Here is a 21,039-nt window from a genome sequence, read left to right on the forward strand (position 1 = left end):
TCATCTGTAAATCATTAAATGGTTAATCACATTTCTCATCTTCCCAGAGGCAAGCCGCCCCCAGGTTTTTGAATTAATCACACATTCCCAGGGAGAAGGCCAACCCCCTCCCCAGCGTATAAAATTATTAAGGATTAATAAAAACAATCATGTCAAAATTTGTCATCTTCAGCAAGCCTCCATCAATAAATTATCCTACAAGTCGGAGGCTTGTGTCAACATTTTAACACTGTATTAAAGATTTAACAATCTAAAACAAGCATAAACACATGTCCTAACCATATTAACAGTGTATTAAAGATTTAACAATCTAAAACAAGCATCAGTAAATTATCCTGCTTCACAACCGGGCTTGTATCAAATTCCACTACAAAAACATTTAGCAAATAATATAAACATTATCCTATTTAAATCTCCAGTGTTATTAAAGCTATAACAAGTATCAACATCTGACATTTCAACATCAATGCATTCTATACAAGCATCTTAATTCAAGCTAGCATAACATTTATAGTGGTTAGTTTTAAATGCTCCTTTCCTCATACACGTGTGAAACTGGGGGACCCTGATGTAAACAAGACAAAAGTCTTCCTTTGGTCTGCATCCCCTTAACAATTGTGTGTATCTAGCTGTACTTATTTTTACATCAAAGACAATACTACAATCTACCCAGTATAGCCGGTTTGTGAACCCCAGATTTATCATAGGCAATGTATCCATTATTCCATTCCTCCTCAATAGGCTCACTGTATTGTTTGCACCCTAAGTAAACCCTTACTGACTATCACCCCTAACCTAACCACTATACATGTTACATCCCTTCCCCTGCTTACACAAAAATACAATGCACAATATACAAATACCGCCATATTACATAATGCAGAATATCCTCTTACCCGTTATTTCTATCCCCTGAGCGAACTATACCGAATGCACGAGACCCAATCCACGTTGTACCGCGCATGCGCAGTTGCAACCGAAGCGGCTGTTAACGTTGCTATGACAACCAAGGTCTGCCACGACAACATGCCCCGATATTCATAATCTGCCACGACATTCATAATCTGCCACGTTATCTACCCCTTCCCCAACATCATCCTCAAAACTCGAAACGTGACATATGCCGCCCCCAAACGCCACAAAACAACGGCATGCAAGCTAACTAGCTTTAGCCAGCTCTAATGCGACGTTCAAGGCCCTCACGGGAGCCGTGCCTTTCAAGATCCGCTCATCCACGCAATTCGCTCAGTACCATCCAAAGCATAAACAACTCACACAAGCTTAAAATAGCCAACCACTCTAACAGAAAATAATTTTTAAAACATTTACACCAACCAACGCCGCACACATAGTTCAACACGAATCCTTTCTCCTACCTTCTCCGCCTCACTTCATAGCACCGCGAACGTTACATACTCTCCACAACACTATGACGTCACCAAGCAGCGAATCCCTAATATCATATTATACCATCGTTACTGCATCAATAATAACCCTCAAAACGGCCACAATTTCTCCACCCTGCGTCTCAACCGCCTCTTACTTGTAATCGCCGCCACAGTGTTTAATCAATCCTCTCATAACGCCATCGTAACGTCCCCAGCCTCACCGCGGACTTTTCCACAGAGCTAAGCCAGCCAGCCCCAACCACCAGCAGGGACTCGCCTCAAACATATGTCCGTTGGTCATTAAAATATCACAACAAAACCATTAAGTACTTATCAGTCAGTTCGACCGAATTGTTTTTGTATCACAGCGAACGTAATTAATCAACAGGCCGGTTTCGCTCAAGATTAAAAAGGGATCTCCGGACCCAATTCGATTGTATGCCTAAGGACGAACACACATCTTCATTTAATTCGGCCGAATAGGTCCCTGCAGACACATCCTGACTATCACGTGATCAGCCAGCAAACCATTCATTATTGAGCCTTCTTGAACACGCCGGCACCCCTACCTTCTATTAATTATTACGTGTTAATCCTGCAATCGCACAGACCAAGTTCCCCGATCATGCAGGGGCCAAACTCATCTTTACCATACCTGATTTGCATGTTCTAAATAACAACAGAGCTCTTCTTATACACAGCTCTCTCCCCATTCAGAACAAAAAAATCTTAATCAACCATTACCCGCGCCCTCTTCCTGAGAATAATTTTTAGGGAATTTATATACTCAGAACGCGCCCCTGTCGTACACAACAGAATAACCGTGCTTCCTAGCAAGAAAAGCCTTTTACCTGCCGTCATGCGACGCTATCTCCCTTTACAACATGACCAGATAGTCTGTGCGCCACCAACCTTCTTGGTGCAACTCCCCCGTATAGTTCATAAAGTATATTCCATACGAGTTAACCAACCCAACCCCCGTGGCCCGCTGGGCCGAGACCGGCCTCCTGTGTCTGAATGAACATACCAACATAAAAAGCCCACGTTTGCATGTTCACTGCACAACAAGCGCGATCGTCATACCTCCGGACATCCTAACCTTAAGACACCGCAACCCCCTGACCCATGCATGCAGAAGCCATATTCACCGTGGGCCCCAAACAGTGGCGTACACAACCAACCTCATCCTGTCCCTCTCCCTCCTCCATTCAGACAACAAGCCCATCGTTAATCACTCCAAACGCAGCAACACCCCAGCTCTTTGCCCCGTGTCCCCAACACACAGCAAGGTCCAGATATGATACATATAACAAGACCCTACCGCACCTTTTCAGGGGGAGACACAAAGGGTAGGGAAGAACGGCACCATTTCTGTAGTAAATTCCCACAGACTTTCTACAATAATTTGAGGTTATTGTAGCACAATACAATGAGATTGACTATCTGGAAGGAGGAGGGAGAGGTTCATACTGATAGAATTGTTGGTCTCCTCATTCTGACTTAGCAGATGAGGAATAAAACGTTTACGCCAGACAAACCAGAACTGTATTTCATCTCAACTGATTTATTTGAGTCAGGGCCAAGGGTGAATAAAAGGTTGACTTCTACATACAAAGGATTTATCAGAAAACCTTAACATGGCTGCTGTGTACAGGAATCAACAATCAGGTTTGCATCTCAAACCTAAATACTGCACATCAAACAGTCACTTGGTTAACATAATTTGAACATACATTGACTATGCTGTACACATTTATACATGAGTAAATCTGGTTTCAGATATTAAGGATTTACACTAAACTTTAAACAACAAATGGTGTTTTCTCATGATTTACTCACATAAAATGCATCAGCTCACAGTAGTCTCTGGGTGGACGAAGCGGTGGAGCCCCCAGACCCCCTGTGGTTGTCCCGGTCTGAGAGCTCCCGAATTACAATTTGTCTCTTCCTTATATCCTATCATGTCTAGCCAAAATAGCACTATTACAGTTGATCCAATCATGTGGTTGCCCCCACCTCTGGGTTTCTCTGGGGGAGGCCGGCTGCCCCCCCCTTTGATCTCCTGTGTGGATCTTGACTCAATACCCAGAGGGGCCGCTAGTGGCCCCCGTCATTGTCTTCCTGATGGGTCTGTCCCAACAGAAATCTCCTCTTAAATGAATAATATATAACTTTAACATTCCTTCTATATGGCTATAGATGTCTAATATCATCCAAGTACAGTCAGTGCTTTCTAAGACTGATACCAGACATCATATGAGACCTTTTGATACTAAACAGTTGATTAATAGATTGTCCTGTCTTATAATGTCAGAGCCAGTATGAGGTCTCTGGTTAGACCAGCTGTGCTCTGCGGTAATCTGGTCACAGTAGGTGTGACTTTTGTCTCTTTGTTCTGAGTACATTTGTTAGTGGGGGTTTATTGACTATTTCTGTAACACCAGTATCACTTAAAACACCCTCTACTGTTGAAAGGGCACACATTCCTTTTTGCAGTATGGTTCTCTAATTTATTCACACATATTAATTATGAAATTCCAAGGCAATATTACCACACTATTTTCATAGGATGTTACCACTGACTGAGCTTGATGGATTTTGATATATATATTGGAAGGGCGTTTGCAATTTATGAGTCCACATTCGATTGAATCTGGGGCTTGACAGCCCCACAGGAGGGGTATGTATTAAGGGTGGGGCCTATAATTCTAATATGTTTTGTCATACTCCATTACTCTCAGTCAGAATTATTTTTGTTTTGTTTGGCGTTTAATACGTTTAATTAGTTATGTATTTGGTGCTCAAGAGCACCACAGGAGGGATTATGTCGGAAATTAAAGTCAGACTTTAGGCTTATAACATATATAAATATATTAGTTAATTAGGAACATTGCTTAAGTTAAAAGTCATTGATAAATAGGATTACAGTACAATCAGTATCATGGACATCTGAGAACACTGTGGTTTCCTTTGACAGTGAGAGGCTTTTAGGCCAAGGTTACAGGGGCCCCTTTATCTCCAGAAAGGTGGCTGGTCAGTGCGGGGTGGACGCCTGTGCATTTTCTTGTTACATAACCGAGCTGGATCAAATGGGAAAGGACACAGGTGTCTCACACTTGATTGGTCAGCCAGCGAAGGCACCCTAGGTGAGACAGTATATCAGACCATTTTAGAATAGAGGAAGAGAGCTCCTTGGCCACTCTGCTATACACTGCATTGCTGTCAACAAGCTTGTCGTGATCCATGGACCACCCGATAATTCATGTAATTATGCTTTCTGATTATTCAATAAATACCATACATGATGTTTGAACTCATTGTCCTGTGTCTAATATTCGATATCCTTTTGTCCTGATTGAGGAACACCAAATCTGGCTCCACAAGGTAAGGTAAGGTAAGGTAAGGTATGGCAATGCCTGCAAAGCTGTAAACAGAAATTGCACATTATTTGCTAACGATATCACATTCGTTCTCAATGACTTATTCGTCGAACAGGCTATTGTGAATTCTGAAGAAAAAACCCTCTTCCTGAATCCATTCATTCGAAAGACAATTCAGCCCATCTCTGGTTGTGCTTCCCTTCCACCACAAGGGGGAGCCAGAGATAGCGCTGCGTGTCTCTCCAGTGCTCCAGTGCTCCAGCTGGGAGGACACCAGCCTGACATCCACTCTGTGTGTGTGTGTGAGCAGTAGAGAGATGGCCCCCTGGCTCCTGACCCCTGACCTCTGGCTCCTGACCCCTGACCCAGTGACTGTGGCTCCTCCCTCGTCCCCGGGAGCCTTGCTGTCGGTGTTTTGGTGCAGAACGATGATCGCCATGGAGACACGAACAACCAATTATCTTCGCTACAGCATGTGAACATCTGTCCTCGCCGCTAGGCGCGCATGGGCATTCTGTAATGAGGACGTGTGTCATTATTACTGTACTCTCTAAGACCCCCAGGGACCTTGATCTGCAGCCGACTGTGTCCTGTCACCATTAATGTCTCTCTCTCGCTGCAGGCGTGGTCACAGACTCCTCCATTAAAGGACACACTCCACTCTGCTGCTTCCCTCACAGGCTTCCATACCACATGGGTTAAGCTGTAGCCCTATTTTCAGAAAATCCACCTAAAAGTACATGCCCAAGTAAATGGACGATTGCTCCACTTCTACAAGGTCAATTTGCATGTTCTTGGTATCTAGGAACATCTATGGACCTCGGGGAATGTATTCCCAGTGTCAGAAATAGTGTGCCTGTTACTATGCTTAAAGTCAATCGCAGGGGTGTAAAAAGTACCCAGAAATTATACTTAAAGGGAAAGTATGTGGGTACCGTCACAAAATCGTACTCAAGTAAAAGTCAAGAGTGTCTGGCTAAAAACACACTTGAGTAAAAGTAAAAAAGTTTCTACTTTTAAATGTACTTAAGTACTAAAAAGTAAAAGTAAAAACATTTGTTCTGACTGTCTATTCTTCTGATAGCAGGGGTTTAATCAAAGATCACAGTGTTCTAGTCTTGCACACGGACCAATCAGCATGGTTATGGGCGGGTTCATTTTCCATTGATGGCGATTTTATTGGCTGTTTTTAAATAAAGGGCGTAAAACAAAGCGGGGCTCGCAACTCACTTCTGATGCTCCAAGGTGTTTTAATTGACAAATAATAGCAGTAGATACAACGTTTCGACCGACCCTTCCGGTCTTTTTCAACTTTTTTAATAAAGTGCGGCCGCAGGATTAATAACGTTAACGTAAGTTCGGTCAGAGAAACAAATATACTAATTAAAACGGTTGGACCTGCGAGATTTGTCCTACTTTGTACTCTGTAGGTCTGCATTTTAAATGTAAGGAGTAAAAAATATGTTTTTTTCTCTCTGAAATGTAATTGAGTAAAAGTACAGAAGTATACAAACCTAATAATTAGGGATGTTCGATATTGGCTTTTTTACCGATATCCGATATACCGATATTGTCCACTCTTAATTTCTGATACCGATATCAACCGATACAGATAACGTAACGTAAACCAAATGCGTCCACATTTTTATAGGATTCTATCACATTTTCATAACAATAGCACCCTGCGCCGTTTTCATTGAGGTTTCTTACAAATTAACGATGCTCTATGTTGTTCTTTATATGCCGATTATCATTAGAATCTTAAATTGTACCATATGTCCCCCTTTAGACAACATATGTAACGCTACCAGCGCACTTTTGGTAAGATAATTGGTTGACCATTCGCGGTCGCTATACCGAGGTTGCAGTATTAGTTTACCGCTGTTCAGATCACGTCGAAGAATATAGACACATCCCAGTGACCTGTGACCTGTGCTAAGGATCTTGGGAAGTGTATTGTTGTAGTTTTCAACATTTTCACCTTTTAATTTTAAACCAATGCTGCCATCTACTGACAACAGAAAGTGTTGTCTAATCGTCACATTGAGAGCCACTTCCGTATACTAGCGTCGCCCCAAACCCATTCTAGAGATTCCCACTTTTTACTGGGAGTGGGGCGTGGCCGTATTTGGTTCCAGACAATAAGAGTGACTGCAATTAGGGCGGTCAGGTGGCGTAACGGAGATTGCGTTCGTCACCAACCCCGGAGCGGCTGGATTTGCCTGTTCGAATCCAGCTCACAGCTCCGGGGTTGTCACCAGCTTGGCTGGCCGTTCACACTAATACAATTGGCAGTATTAGAGGGTGGGAGAAGCTGGCGGGGTGGGTCCGGGTCGTTGTAAACAGCGACTCCTACAGTTCGGTCGGGGCGCCTGCTAAGCGCGGATAGGATCTAAGTGGGATAGTGTGATCCTTCCACACGCTACGCCCTCTCAGTGAGAATCCGCGCTGCCAGGTGAAAAGAAGCGGTTGATTGGCTGGACGTGTGTCGGAGGAAGCACGTGGTAGCCTCCACTCTCCCAGACCGACTGTGGGGGGTAAGTGCGCAGCGACCAGGAAGGGGATTGGGAATTGGCATAACGACTAACATTGGGAGGGGAGAAAATCGGAGGAAAAAGGAGGGGGAAAAAGATAAAAAAAAATAAAAAAAAAGAGTGACTGCAATTGGTCACCGTGATGGTATATGCAGGTTTCCCCCCCAAAATAAGCGGAATCATTTCAGGTAATTAACATTATATATCTCTTGGGGGCGGAGCCAGGCGTTCATGGAGTAAGACGTGTTTCACGAGAGCTCCCTACTATCGTGCAAAATACACTTTTCTCCCCACTAGTCTTTACTTTATTTTTATTTGTTATTGGTCTTCTTGTTGAGTCGTCGAGTATCAACTACTTTCGTCGACTTTTTTCAACTTTTTGCGATGTCGATGGAGACCAGAGCCATGAGCACTCCAGCCGGCAAACTGTCACCAAATCTATCCTCGCCTTCGCCCGGAATAAGTGAAATAAGTGAAGCTGTTCTCTCGGTCATGACCAAACTCCATGCAGACTTTGAGGTACGCTTCGCTGAAACACAAAGAAAAGCACAGGCGGAATTTTTTGATACCCTTCATCAGGCAATATCGGAGGAAATTAGATTGGCGATCGACCCGCTGAGAGAGAAGATGGAGTCGCTACATGCTGCCTCCACGGCTAATGCTAACGAACTAGCCTCGCTAACGACAGAGGCCTCACAACAGGGCGAGAGGATGGCGTGTCTGGAGAGCTCCCTGCTGGCTAGGCAGGCTGACGTTGCCAAACTACAGTCGGTAATTGTGGAAATGCAGTCTCGGGAGAGACGTTACAACATCAGGATTGTTGGTGTCCCGGAGGGCAGTGAGGGAGGTCGTCTCTCGGAGACCATGCCGGAGTTGTTGCAGAAAATACTGGGGGACGATGTCCTCCCCAGCCCACCCATGTGCGAGTCGGCCTACAGAGCGGGCAAGGCCAGTCCTGGAGTGAACAAGGAGCCGAGGCCCATCATTGTTAAGCTAAACAGGCTACAACAGAGGGAGCTCATCATGCGGTCGGCCCGTGCCAGAAGGGGTGAACTCGGTCTCGGCAATCACAAAGTGGCCATTTTCGAAGACTTTACGCCGGAGGTTCAAGCACAGAGAGGCGAATACAAAGTGGTCATGGCCAGGCTATGGAAACTGGGCCTGAGGCCTACGCTATTCTCCCCCGCGAGATTATCTGTGCTGTGTAAGGGCGATGATCGTCGTTCATTTTGGTCGTTGGCTAAAGCGGAGGAATATCTCGGGGGGATAGCCGAGACTGTAGCTTGATAACTATGTCGGGTGAGTGACGTGGCGATGTGGGCCTAAATACATTGATAGGGCGGACTACTCACAAATGCTTATTGTCATGCCCAAACAGGCTAACTGGCCATTGCCCATCCAAGCTAGCGGGGCATCCCAATGACTTCTGTTACTTGCTAATGCTGACCTCATGGTCGTACGTGTGTGTCGCCTCTATGAAAGCTAGCGAGCTAGCTGGACAATGTTCATATCAGATACGAGCGTGCTGGCTGGTTTCATCACTAGCTTGCGCGCTAGCCTCGGGCTAACTAGCATGCTATGGCTATTGCCCGCACCGAGTCATTCGGGACCCGTTAATGTTTATGTATTTTGGCTGTTGTTGCTGTTTAAGTGGCATCTGTTTGCACAATTTAACTGTGATTGGGTCCTGCCCTACCTATCTTCTGGTATGCTTTATTTTTTTTATTTTCTTTTATCCATTTGTGCTATAGCATTGCGACGTTGATACGCAGATTCAGAAGTAGTTGGTTACAGGGATGGCGTTATTATATAATAATGGCTAATTTTTCACTTATAGTTGGCTCATATTAGGGCCAAGGCTCACGTTTGTTTTCGCCAGTAACACCTTCGGTTGATCTGTTTTGTTGTGTTTTTAGGTCTTGTTTTCCTTGTCTAGACGGGGTTTGGCTGTTTTTGAGCCTTAGGCTCCAGTCGTAGAAGGTCGGTTATGTATATATATGCAATATATAATAACAGGTTGTGTCAGGTATAGCTTATTACTATCCCCGGGTTAATGAAGGTGTTTACTTCTATTCTTATATAGGATTATGTCATTCCAGCCTTTGTGCCTGACCAGAGGGACTGTAAATGCTTGCACCTTGACCAATAACCCTTTTTCCTTTTTCTTTTTATTGTTGCTGTTTAAATTACATCTGTTTGCACAATTTAACTGTGATCGGGTCCTGCCTTGTCGGGTCCTGCCTTGTGATCTGGTATGCTTTAATTTTAAAAATTTTCTTTTATCCATTTGTGCTATAGCATTGCGACATTGATACGTAGATTCGGAAGTAGTTGGTTACAGGGATGATGTTGAGTTATTATATAATAATAGCAATTTTTTCCCTTATAGTTGGCTCATGTTAGGGTCAAGGCTCACGGTGGTTTTCGACCGATAACTTTATTTAATTTAAAAATTTTATTTTTATTTGTGTTTATTGGACTAGTGGGGGGTTTAATCAGGGGTTTATCTAGAGAGGGGGTCGGAGTGGAGAGCGTCTTATTGGATCCATGATTCCAGTGGGAAACGATAGGAAGATGACCATCCTTAGTGGATGGAGCATAGGGAGGGGATTGGAGAGTGGGTATAGGAGGGTTAATATTAGGATGGGTGGGTTAGGGTTTAGAGTAGAAGTAGGGGGGGTTGTAACTGGGGTGGTATTTTTCTGTGTTTTCTGTACTGTTGTCCTATATGTGTGTAATTGTTCCTCCTCTGAACTCTTGGGATTGACCATCTGGGCCCGCCTGGATCAGCGCCTCTGTCCTCAGCCTGGCTGCACTGGTATGTTCTCCACGCATTTAGACAAATTCGACCATGGCTAAATTGAATATTTTAATTTGGAACGCAGGGGGTCTTAACGCCCCTCACAAGCGTGCCAGTGTCCTTTGGTTATTGAAGAGAAGAAATATTGACATTGCTCTCCTTAGTGAGACGCATTTATTGGTGGGTGATGTGTCAAGGCTAGCAAATCGACAATATCACGTTATCTCCTCATCCTCAGCTGACGATAAGACAAAAGGAGTCGTCATAGTTACAAGACGTAACCTTGATATCAAAGTCCTGGATGTGTGGTCGGACACGGAGGGAAGGATTACTATAGATCCGTCACTGCCTCTCCCCCCCCGCTGCTGAATCCCTCATTCACGCCTTCATCTCCTCCCGCCTGGACTACTGCAACTCCCTCCTCACTGGTATCACCTCCCGCTCTCTCCATAAACTGCAAATGGTCCAAAATTCAGCCGCCCGCCTCCTCACTAACACCCGGTCCCACGAACACATCACTCCTGTCCTCCACTCCCTCCACTGGCTCCCGATCAAACACCGCATTAACTTTAAAACACTACTCCTCACCTTCAAAGCCCTCCACAGCCTGGCCCCCCCCTACCTGACTGATCTCCTTCTCCCCTACCGCCCCACCCGTTCCCTCCGGTCCTCCTCCACTGCCTCCCTCACTGTCCCGACATCCAAGCTTAAAAACTTCGGAGATCGGGCCTTCTCTCGTACTGCACCCCGACTCTGGAACTCCCTCCCCCAGTCCATCAGAGACTCCCCAACACTCTCCACCTTCAAAGCTCGCCTCAAAACCCACCTGTTCTCCCTTGCCTTCAACCCCCCCCACCCCTAAACCCCCCCCTCCCCTCCAACCTGATTGATGTCTGTCTCCAGTCTTTTCTGTGCTATCAGGCTGTCTCCCCGTTCCCCCCATGGTCTCATGTTCCTTTTGTTTTTGTTTCTTTGTTGTTTTTGTTTTTGTTTCTTTGCTTTCGTTTCTTTGTTTGTACTCCTGCTCCCGACTACTGTCAGCGACTTCGGGTTATTGAGAAGCGCTATATAAATCTAATGAATTATTATTATTATTATTATTGCAAAAGTTGAGTTCTCTCATAGGAAGATGGCAATAATAGCATTGTATGCCCCTAACACATTTGATTCAGCGTTCTATAATACAATCACGAAGAATATGTTGGAACTTACTGGATACGCTCTCATTGTGGGTGGCGATTTTAATGCGTGCTGGGATGCGAAGATGGATAGGTCCGGGTCCTCTGAAACAAGCAACCAAAAACAGTCCTCTAAGGCCCTCAGGATGTGGGCCCAGGACACGGGGCTCGCAGACCTATGGCGCATATCCAATCCCACCCTCAAGGATTACTCTCACCTGTCAGCCAGACACAAAACCTTCTCTCGAATAGACTATGCATTCGCGTCCCCTAATATGTTTGATAGTTTCGACGTCTCATTGGTTCCCCTAGCTCTCTCGGACCACAAGGGGATTTTCCTTATGGCAACCTTTGGCAGGCTCTCCACGAGAGCTCCCAGGTGGCGTTTTAACTCAACCTTATTAAAGAACGATGATTTCTGTACTGAGTTCAGGAGTAAACTAGCTGAATTCTTGCAGATCAATGTCGGCACGGTCGAAGACCCTAGGGTCCTGTGGAACGCATTGAAAGGATTTATCAGGGGTCATGTCACACTTTTCGCCTCCAATTTGCGTAAATCCCGGTCAAAAAAACTAGAAGGACTGGAAACATTATACGCGGACCTATACGCATCTTTGCAGACTAACTATAATGTATGACTAAACACACAACGTAAGATAGTCAAGAAAGAAATAAACTCCATACTTAAACAACAGTCTGAGTTCTTGATACATAGGACAAGGCAAAATTACTACTTTCACGGTTCCAGGCCTAGCCATCTGTTGGCGATGAAGATACGCTCGAATGATAATTTCTCGGATATCCCTGATTTTAAGCTTTATTTCTGGTCCTTTTCACCGAGACCTCTGATGTGCTGGCTAGACCCTTTAGATGCTGTATCTTGGCGCTCCTTAGAAGCGGCGGCGGTCTCACCGCTAAGATTGCAGGATGTAGTGTACTCCACTGTCCCTATTTCGAAATGCCGACTGAGGTATGGACCGATCATAACTCACGTGATCCAAACATGGCGTAATGTACAGAAGTCGTGTGCGGTTAAATGCCCATGGCACCTGGACTCTCCAATTTTTAATAACCAGCAACTACTTGTTGGGCACAAGCCGGTTAGTATTCCTCAATGGCAAAGGAGGGGAGTTCATACTCTGGAGGATATTTATGATAAGAACGGCCTTCGGGCGTTTCAGGACTTAAAAGAATTTTATGATCTTCCCGGCGAGTCTTTCTTTCTTTACCTTCAACTAAGGTCAGCGCTGAGGGCGCATGGCGTGCCGTGGGCTCAAGCTTTGCAACCACACCCCTTTCTCAGGCTCATAGTGGACAGGACGACCTCCAGAGGGTTTGTCTCAGACTTTTATACGCTCTTAATTCAATCCACGTATAAAAATGTATCATTGGATACAATCTGGCGTGTGGATATCCCGGAGTTGGACCCCGAGTTTGACTGGAATGATGTTTGGGCAAATGTGGCATTGTCTTCCCTCAACCCCAATCACTAGCAAATTAATTTTAATTATATTCATAGGACCTATCTTACACCTAGGAAGCTATTTGATATGGGACTGGTAACTGACTCTCGGTGCACTTTGTGCTCTCAAAGGGCCACTGGCACTTATATGCATATGTATTGGGATTGCCCACCAGTGGCCCGCTTCTGGAGGTCAATAACGGACAAACTTTCAGATCTGTGTGGCTTAACTATCCCATTCACAGCTGTTACGCTACTCCTGAACGATATAACAACACTACCCGCGTCTAACAGCCTGCAAACTACCTGGCGTTCTATTGCCACGCTCTAAGACAAACTCTAACCTTAACCAACTTCGAAAGAGCGCCTAAGCTTAACCAGTGTAGAAACTTGCGGTCCCACCATTGGCGCACATGTCACATGACCAGAAACGCGCGTGGCCAATCAGAGACGCGGAAACAAACATTTGTTGTCGAAAGTATTCAGGCGTGGGGTTCAACAAACAATTTCAAATGTCCACACAAGCAATTTCAATAAACAGATGAGGTTTATTGATTAAAGTACAAGTCCGTTAGGCAAAAAATAGTAGTCGATTTTACAGTCCAGGGTCAAAACACGTTTCAGGCTCTCGTACACAAAAGGGAATCTTCCAATACTCAGGGTTTGTCGTCCGGTCCAGGGTCAGTTGTTTCACAAGGGGGTATCTCAGCCAGTCCAGGGTCCAGTACCACGAACACCTTCTCGCTCTAACCTCTCCTTCAAACTACCTCTCACCTCACAAACACAATATCTCACACTCTCTCTCCATGATCTCTACTCCTTCCTCACCTCCACTCAACCTCCCTCTATCTCTCCTAGTCTTTCTTTTTACATTCAAAGCTTCTATTGACGTTTTCGAAGCTTTTTTTTATGACGTAATAATTAAAAAAAATTATAAAGTGATTCATCTGATTTTTTTAAAATCAACTTTCTTTAACTCATTGACTGCCAGCTATTAGCCTCATCCTGTAGTAGCTACCACCACCGCTGTAAAAGATGGGAGTCGCTCACCTTGTTTGCAGGGCTATAACTATATATATATATTATAGCTATGGATGCAATACTATGGTCCATTTGACATTGAGTATCTATCGTTCAAGATGTGAAAAAGGAATATTTTTTCCATCCATACATTCTCGTTTTATACCGTGGTGAATATAAGTATGGTTTTAGAGCAGTTTGGGGTAATTCCTGGGAGGCTAGTAATAGGCCGCAACGCATTATTATACTTAATCCATTGGCATTTTGTCCCTATACACACAAATAATTCAAATGCATATGATTGGTATATTATGTTCCATCATGAATGCATGAAAGGGGGGGGGGGGTCGTTTCTGATTAATTGATTGTCAATAACAGCATTTGTTAGTACAACAGCATACGCTGATCAGGGCGATGGCTATGAAAACAAAGCACAATAGAGCTGAAATTGACGTTAGATTGCTCTTACCTGTGGCCGGTGAGATTGCAAAAAGAATATTCCAATTATTTGATTGCCATCTGCTAGATCGTATGTCCATTTGGGCCACGACATAACCCACCACAGCATAATGAATCTGGGGTCCCGAAAACTATTCAATGCGATCGGGTGAAGCCCCCGGTCCAGGCTACTCGAAAACTCTGCCCGGATGACATTCATCGACACACAGCCACATACACAGTCTCAAAGGGAGTGCAACATCGGCCGCATACCACCAGGCAACGATATTGGACTTTTGCAATCTCAGACTCATTCCCTATGGTAACACAGCCTTCCTGGTTGATCTATGAATGGAAATAGCGAATAAAAGAAATAATGATCAAATAACGAGTATACTCGTTGTTGGCGTCCAACGATTGGCAGCCAATAACGAGTATACTCGTCATTGGCGGGGAATGAGTGAATATAACTCGTCAGTTTGGTCAACATAAATAATCCAATAAGGGCACGGTTGGTACGAAAGTGATGGTGACGTCTTGATGGAGCGCCAAGCGCCAAGCGGATGCAGATAGGCTACATCATTTATGATAAATGTTTTATTTACATTTTTATGACGAGTCATATACTATAATAGTATAATACTATACTATTAGTGTAGCCTAATCTGTATCTGCAACTGTGAAGAAAAACCCCATTGGTTTAAACAGAATGAATAGACACATACAAAACAAAACAAATAATAATAATAATAATAATAATAATAATATAATAATAATATAATAATAATAATAATAATAATAATAATAATAATAATAATAATAATAATAATAATAATAATAATAATAATAATAATAATAATAATAATAATAATAATAATAATAATAATAATAATAATAATAATAATAATAATAATAATAATAATAATAATAATAATAATAATAATAATAATAATAATAATAATAATTACAAAAAGAAAAAAAATCTGAATGAAGCTTCGAAGCTTTGAACTATTCGGTACGGCCCTACAAACACCACCCTGCCGCTGTGAGCCAGCAGATGATATATACAGTTACAGAGAACAAGTCTGCATCCAGACAACATGAATGTGTTATGGTTTGTAACCGACCCCAATCGCACAACACAAGACAGGTATGAGAGTAAGCCAAGAACTGGGCAAGAACGGCAAGAACGGCTTCTCAGTTACAGTGGGTGACAATATTGTCACAAGGAAAGATGAAATTACCTACCTGGGTTCCATCCTAGAGGCTAATCTCTCCTGTGACAAAATGGCATCCAATGTAATAAAAAAAGTCAACCAACGAACTCGATTCTTGTACCGGATCTCCTCTCTGGTAAACAAGAACACCCTGAAGACTCTGGCAGGAGCACTCATTCAGGGGTACTACGACTATGCTTGCACCTCATGGTACCAAAGCACCTCAAAGGCGCTAAAAACAAAATTACAAACATCTCAAAACAAACTGGTCAGACTACTGCTTGACCTTACTCCTAGAACCCACCTCACCCCTGCCCACTTTGACAACCTAGGATGGCTTAGAGTAGACGACAGAGTACAACAACTTGCAATGGGCCTGGTCTACAAGATACACTACACGACCAAGGTACCCATGTACATGTCAAAATACTTCCCAAAGGTCAGTGAATACCACGATCACAACACCAGAGGGAGCTCCACAAATCATGTTAAACCCAGATTCGGCTCAAATAAGGGACTAAACACGTTTCGCAATTATGCCACATCAATGTGGAACGCCCTACCCAAAGCTGTAAAGGAATGTGGATCACTACCCACTTTCAAAACCTCTCTCAAGGGACACCTACGGGAGACTGCAATTCAACACTGGCCCCTGTAAATATCCTAACCCAACCCCCTCCAATGTACAGTCATTTACCTAGTATGGTTTTGTCAATAGTTCAATGTACAATTGTGTTTGTTTGTACAGTGTCTCCTCCCCCCCCCCCCCCTCAATGTACAGTGTTACTTGTTTATACAGTGTGCCCCCCGCCCCCCCCCCCCCCCCAACCACCTCCAATGTAAATTACCCAGTATGGTTGTCAATATCCCAATGTACCCAACCCCCCCCACCCAACCTCCTCCAATGTACAGTTTCTACGTCAAATGTATATACTCCCTTTTCTTGACTCCTTCTGTATCACAAACAGTACTGTATTTGCAAATCTGGTATGTCATAAATGTATAGATGTAGCAGTACTGACTATCTGTATGTCATGTATGTCATATATGTCTATATGAATTGAAAATGGGGGACCCTGATGGAAACAAGACAAACGTCTTTCTCAGGTCTGCATCCCCTTAACAATTGTATGTATTGAGCCGTACTGTATTGTACCCATTCTGCAATCTGTTAAATAAAGTTTTCATTCATTCATTCATTCATTCATTCATTCATTCATTCATTCATTCATTCATTTATTGAAATACACAGAAAACGGCACTGTCCCTTTAAGGGAGAACACAAATACTGGAATAACAAGAAAGGGAAAAGGCACAGTGCCTTTAAGAGGCGGGCTGGCTAAGGGGAAGGCTAAGGGAAGGCTAACGGAACAGGGCCGGGGCAAGGGAGGAAAAGGGAGGACTAGGAGGACTGGACAGGGAGGACTAGGAGGACTAGAGAGGGGAGACAGGGACAGAGGCCCGCGGAGGCGGGCTGGGGACAGGGAGGACTAGGAGGACTAGAGTGGGGAAACAGGGACAGAGTAAAAAAACAGAGTAATCCAAGTGACTGAATCTTCGGTGTATATACACACTGTGAGTAACGTCCCAAACACAATTCCACGTGATAGAAATCTTCGGTGCAAAATAAACACTGTGAGCGAAGTCCCAAAATACAAATCCAAGTGATAATATCTTCGGTGTGTAAAACACACGGTGAGCGATGTTAAGGCCAAATATTATCCCAATGAACAGTCCAAAAAGCTGACGCTGGGTGAGTGACAGTCTGACAAAAAGCAGGATATCTTCAGTGTCATTAAACACACGAAAAACGAATAGGATCAAAGACAGTCATAAAAACTCACCCAGGCGCTGTGCGTGAAGAGAGAAGGATCAAAACGGGGCGAGCGCGTCGCCATGGGAAACGGGTTGTCCAAGCGGAGGACTGAGTGGTGCGCGACAGCTTGGAGTACGCGCCGGTACGAAGGGCGCATCTGGCGCGGAGGTCTGAGTGGTGCGCGACTGCTTGGAGTGCGCGCCGGTACGGAGGGCGCATCTGGCGCGGAGGTCTGAGTGGTGCGCGTCTGCTTGGAGTACGCGCCGGTACGGAGGACGCATCTGGAGTGCGTCTGAATGCGCGTCAGGAGTGAAGAGCGCGTCTGCGCGGAAGAGCGCGCCGGCTCGGAGAGACGCATCCTCCCGTAGAGTATTAGGAAGCGATGCGCGTCTGGAGTGAAGAGCGCGTCTGCTGCGCGGAGGTCTGGATGCGCGTCTGGGCGTCTGCTGCGCGGAGGTCTGAATGCGCGTCTGGGCGTCTGCTGCGCGGAGGTCTGAATGCGCGTCTGGGCGTCTGCTGCGCGGAGGTCTGGATGCGCGTCTGGACGTCTGCTGCGCGGAGGTCTGAAGTGGAACACTGGAATACCTCCTGTGGAAGTCTTAGAGAGCGCAGTCCAGTGTCTCCTTTCAGGCAAACGGAGACAGGAGGCGAAGGCTAGAGTGCATCTCACGCCGGAGATGAAAGCAGCATAACAGACAGAGAACCTCCCGAAGGAGTCTTGGTGATAGAGATATGATAAGGAATGATACGGGACGACCCGACAAGGGACAGAGGGGAGAGCCAGGTACTTAAAGCCCACAGGGGAACTAATTAGAATGCACATCAGGTGCGGGAGGTAATTGATAATCGAACTAGAAGTGTGAGTTCGGCACCAGACCAATCAAACACATAATGACAGGTAGTCCAAGGGTGTGGCTGATGAAGAGCAAACGAACGCGAGGGTGGGGGCTAGTGAGGTGAGGAGAATGCAATTGAATAACAGAAAACTAAAGGAACAGAGCGAGTAGGCTTAAAGGAACAGAGCGAGTAGGCTTAAAGGAACAGAGCGAGTAGGTGAGCAATGGACAAAACCTCACAGAATGAATGAATGAATGAATGAATGAATGAATGAATGAATGAATGAATGAATGAATGAATGAATGAATGAATGAATGAATGAATGAATGAATGAATGAATGAATGAATGAAGTAAGTATATTTTTCGGTCTTGTTTACAGACAAATCAAAAACACACCTGTGTAGACTTACAAAAAGAAAAGAAAAAAGAAAGAAATCACAAATGTACATACATACAAACGCTTACCTAGGATTTGACTTGATTCAACAACAAAGCAGTGGCAAGCGTTGTTACACTTTACAAAGCTAGATGCAGACAACGCTCGCTGCAATATTATATATTATATACTGTATGATAATAACTTTAATTTTTTTGATCCACTTTTTCTCCTGTTTTTCTCAGATTTTCTCCCATCCCAATTTCGTTGTTATGCCAATTCCCCCCTCCCCTTCCTGGCCGTTGCTGGCATGTGCCCCCCACTGTTCGGTCTAGGGAGTCCTGAAGTCTAACTGATGCTTCCTCCGTCACATATAGGAGACAGCCAGCAACCTCTTTTCACCTGCCAGCGCGGACTCGCATTGGTGAAGTGTAACGCGTGGGAGGTCACACTACCTTCAACATATCCCTTCTTTGCTGTGCAGGCGCCCTGACCGACCTGTAGGAGTCGCTGTTTACAACGACCAGAACACCACCCCCCCACCGGCTTCCCTCCCGCTGACTCTGCCAATTGAGCCAATATGACGGCCGGCCAAGCCGGAGGCAACGCTGACAGTCGGATTCGATACCAGTGTCTCTCGTGTTGGTGACGAGCGCTTAGACCGCCGCGCCACCCAGCCACCCTTGATAATAAATTATTTGAAGTTTGGATTTTTTTTTTACAACTGAGGTAGGTAGATTACATTTTTAGAGACTAAAGTACAGAAAAAAGGTATCGTTCAAATGTGAAAGGTACCCAACCCTAGTGTGTGTGTAGACGCAGCAGCCGCGGCGGAGCGTCTCTCTCACCCGCAGGATGCTGTTGAAGTCCTCCTTGTCCACGCGCAGGAAGTGACAGTGGTCCTCCCGCAGGACGATGGAGGCAGCGCGCGGTGCGTCGTTCACCAGGGCCAGTTTCCCGAAGTCATCACCCTCCTGCAGCGAGCAGACCACCCCCTGGTGGGGACACAGTGTAACAACACATGATGTAGTGATGGAGACTAGTGATGGTGCAGCGAGCACACCACCCCCTGGTGGGGACACAGTGTAACAACACATGTAGTGATGGAGACTAGTGATGGTGCAGTGAGCAAACCACCCCCTGGTGGGGACACAGTGTAACAACACATGTAGTGATGGAGACTAGTGATGGAGACTAGAGTCTACCCATAGGTGTCAAACTCACGGCCCGCGGGCCAAATGTGGCCTGCCACGTCATTTGATGTGGCCCCCCAAGAGCTCAGATAAAAAAAAAAAAAAAAAAACTTTTTTTTTTAAATATTGGGTTAAAAAATAGCAGTGTTAAAATAATTGTGGGTTAATGCGTTAATAAAGCTTTAACTTTGACAGCCTTAGTTATTACACATTCTTACACATACATGTATGTTGAACATCTGAGGTATTGATGAAGTAACAAAGGAAAAAAGCCAAAAGCACTTACTCCTCAGACATTCTTTGACAATTTTACAGCCCAAAATACAAAAAAGATCCAGGCGGAATAGGTAACAAAGGGTTGAAGAAATATTGTCTGAACTGTCAGATGCAAACTGGCTGTGTGACATAACCGAGCATCTCGCTCAATTGAATAAGAAGCTGTAGGGACGCAAACAAGTCCCACCCAAAACTTGACCAATATAGTTGTGAACTGAGACAACCCTTATTTTGTTATTTTTGAGTACAGTTACAGTTGTGTGTTCATGCAGACACATAATAGCAATTTCATTACGAATTGAAAATGGGGGACCCTGATGTAAACAAGTCGAAAGTCTTTCTCTGGTCTGCATCCCCTTAACAATTGTGTGTATTGAGCTGTACTGTACTGTACCCATTCTGCAATCTGTTAATTAAAGTTAATTAAACTATCTTCCATTAGTTGGATGTATGGCCTCTGCAAGGTTGTGTGCAGCCATTTTTTTTGTAACATCTGCTACATCTGTCCCACGTGTTCTTTGCAGCTCACAGTTGTTAGTTCTGCCCCTCTTGACTGTGACAAAAAGGTTTTGAACAAACTTAATGTCATAGCTTGTATTTGATGATATTCTTCTTTGTTATTTAAATATAATATTAAAATAACATAAGCTAACATATATTTTTACATTTATGCAAATGCATATGCAATATGTATAACTTGAATAAGTAATAAATACAGAAACAACATGTTTAACAATATGTAAATGAGTAGCTACATTTATTTTACATCACATTAACATTTATACGGTCTATTGGCCCTTTGAGGGCAACCATAATGCTGATGTGGCCCTCTGTGAAAATGAGTTTGACACCCCTGGTCTACACCCTCCCCAGACCGACAGTAGGGCAGCATGTGGTAGTCTACACCCTCCCCAGACCGACAGTAGGGCAGCATGTGGTAGTCTACACCCTCCCCAGACCGACAGTAGGGCAGCATGTGGTAGTCTACACCCTCCCCAGACCGACAGTAGGGCAGCATGTGGTAGTCTACACCCTCCCCAGACCGACAGTAGGGCAGCATGTGGTAGTCTACACACACCCTCCCCAGACTGACAGTAGGGCAATGAGCGCAACGACCAGGAAG

General features: G+C 44.6%; 1 protein-coding gene across 1 annotated transcript in view; it reads right to left on the reverse strand.

Moving 5' to 3' along the window:
* The window catches only part of LOC311248455 (rap guanine nucleotide exchange factor 4-like), a gene marked incomplete at both ends in the record, with an annotated part of 251,337 nt that overhangs the window by 34,663 nt on the left and 195,635 nt on the right, over nt 1-21,039 (reverse strand). Inside the window, 2 exons of the mRNA XM_084339331.1 lie at nt 8,110-8,234; nt 19,296-19,442. Coding sequence (XP_084195457.1) covers nt 8,110-8,234; nt 19,296-19,442 — 272 coding nt within the window. The remainder of the gene's footprint in view (nt 1-8,109; nt 8,235-19,295; nt 19,443-21,039) is intronic.

This window comes from Notolepis coatsorum (genome assembly GCF_963971535.1).
Source record: "Notolepis coatsorum genome assembly, contig: SCAFFOLD_184, whole genome shotgun sequence".
NCBI lineage: Eukaryota > Metazoa > Chordata > Actinopteri > Aulopiformes > Paralepididae > Notolepis > Notolepis coatsorum.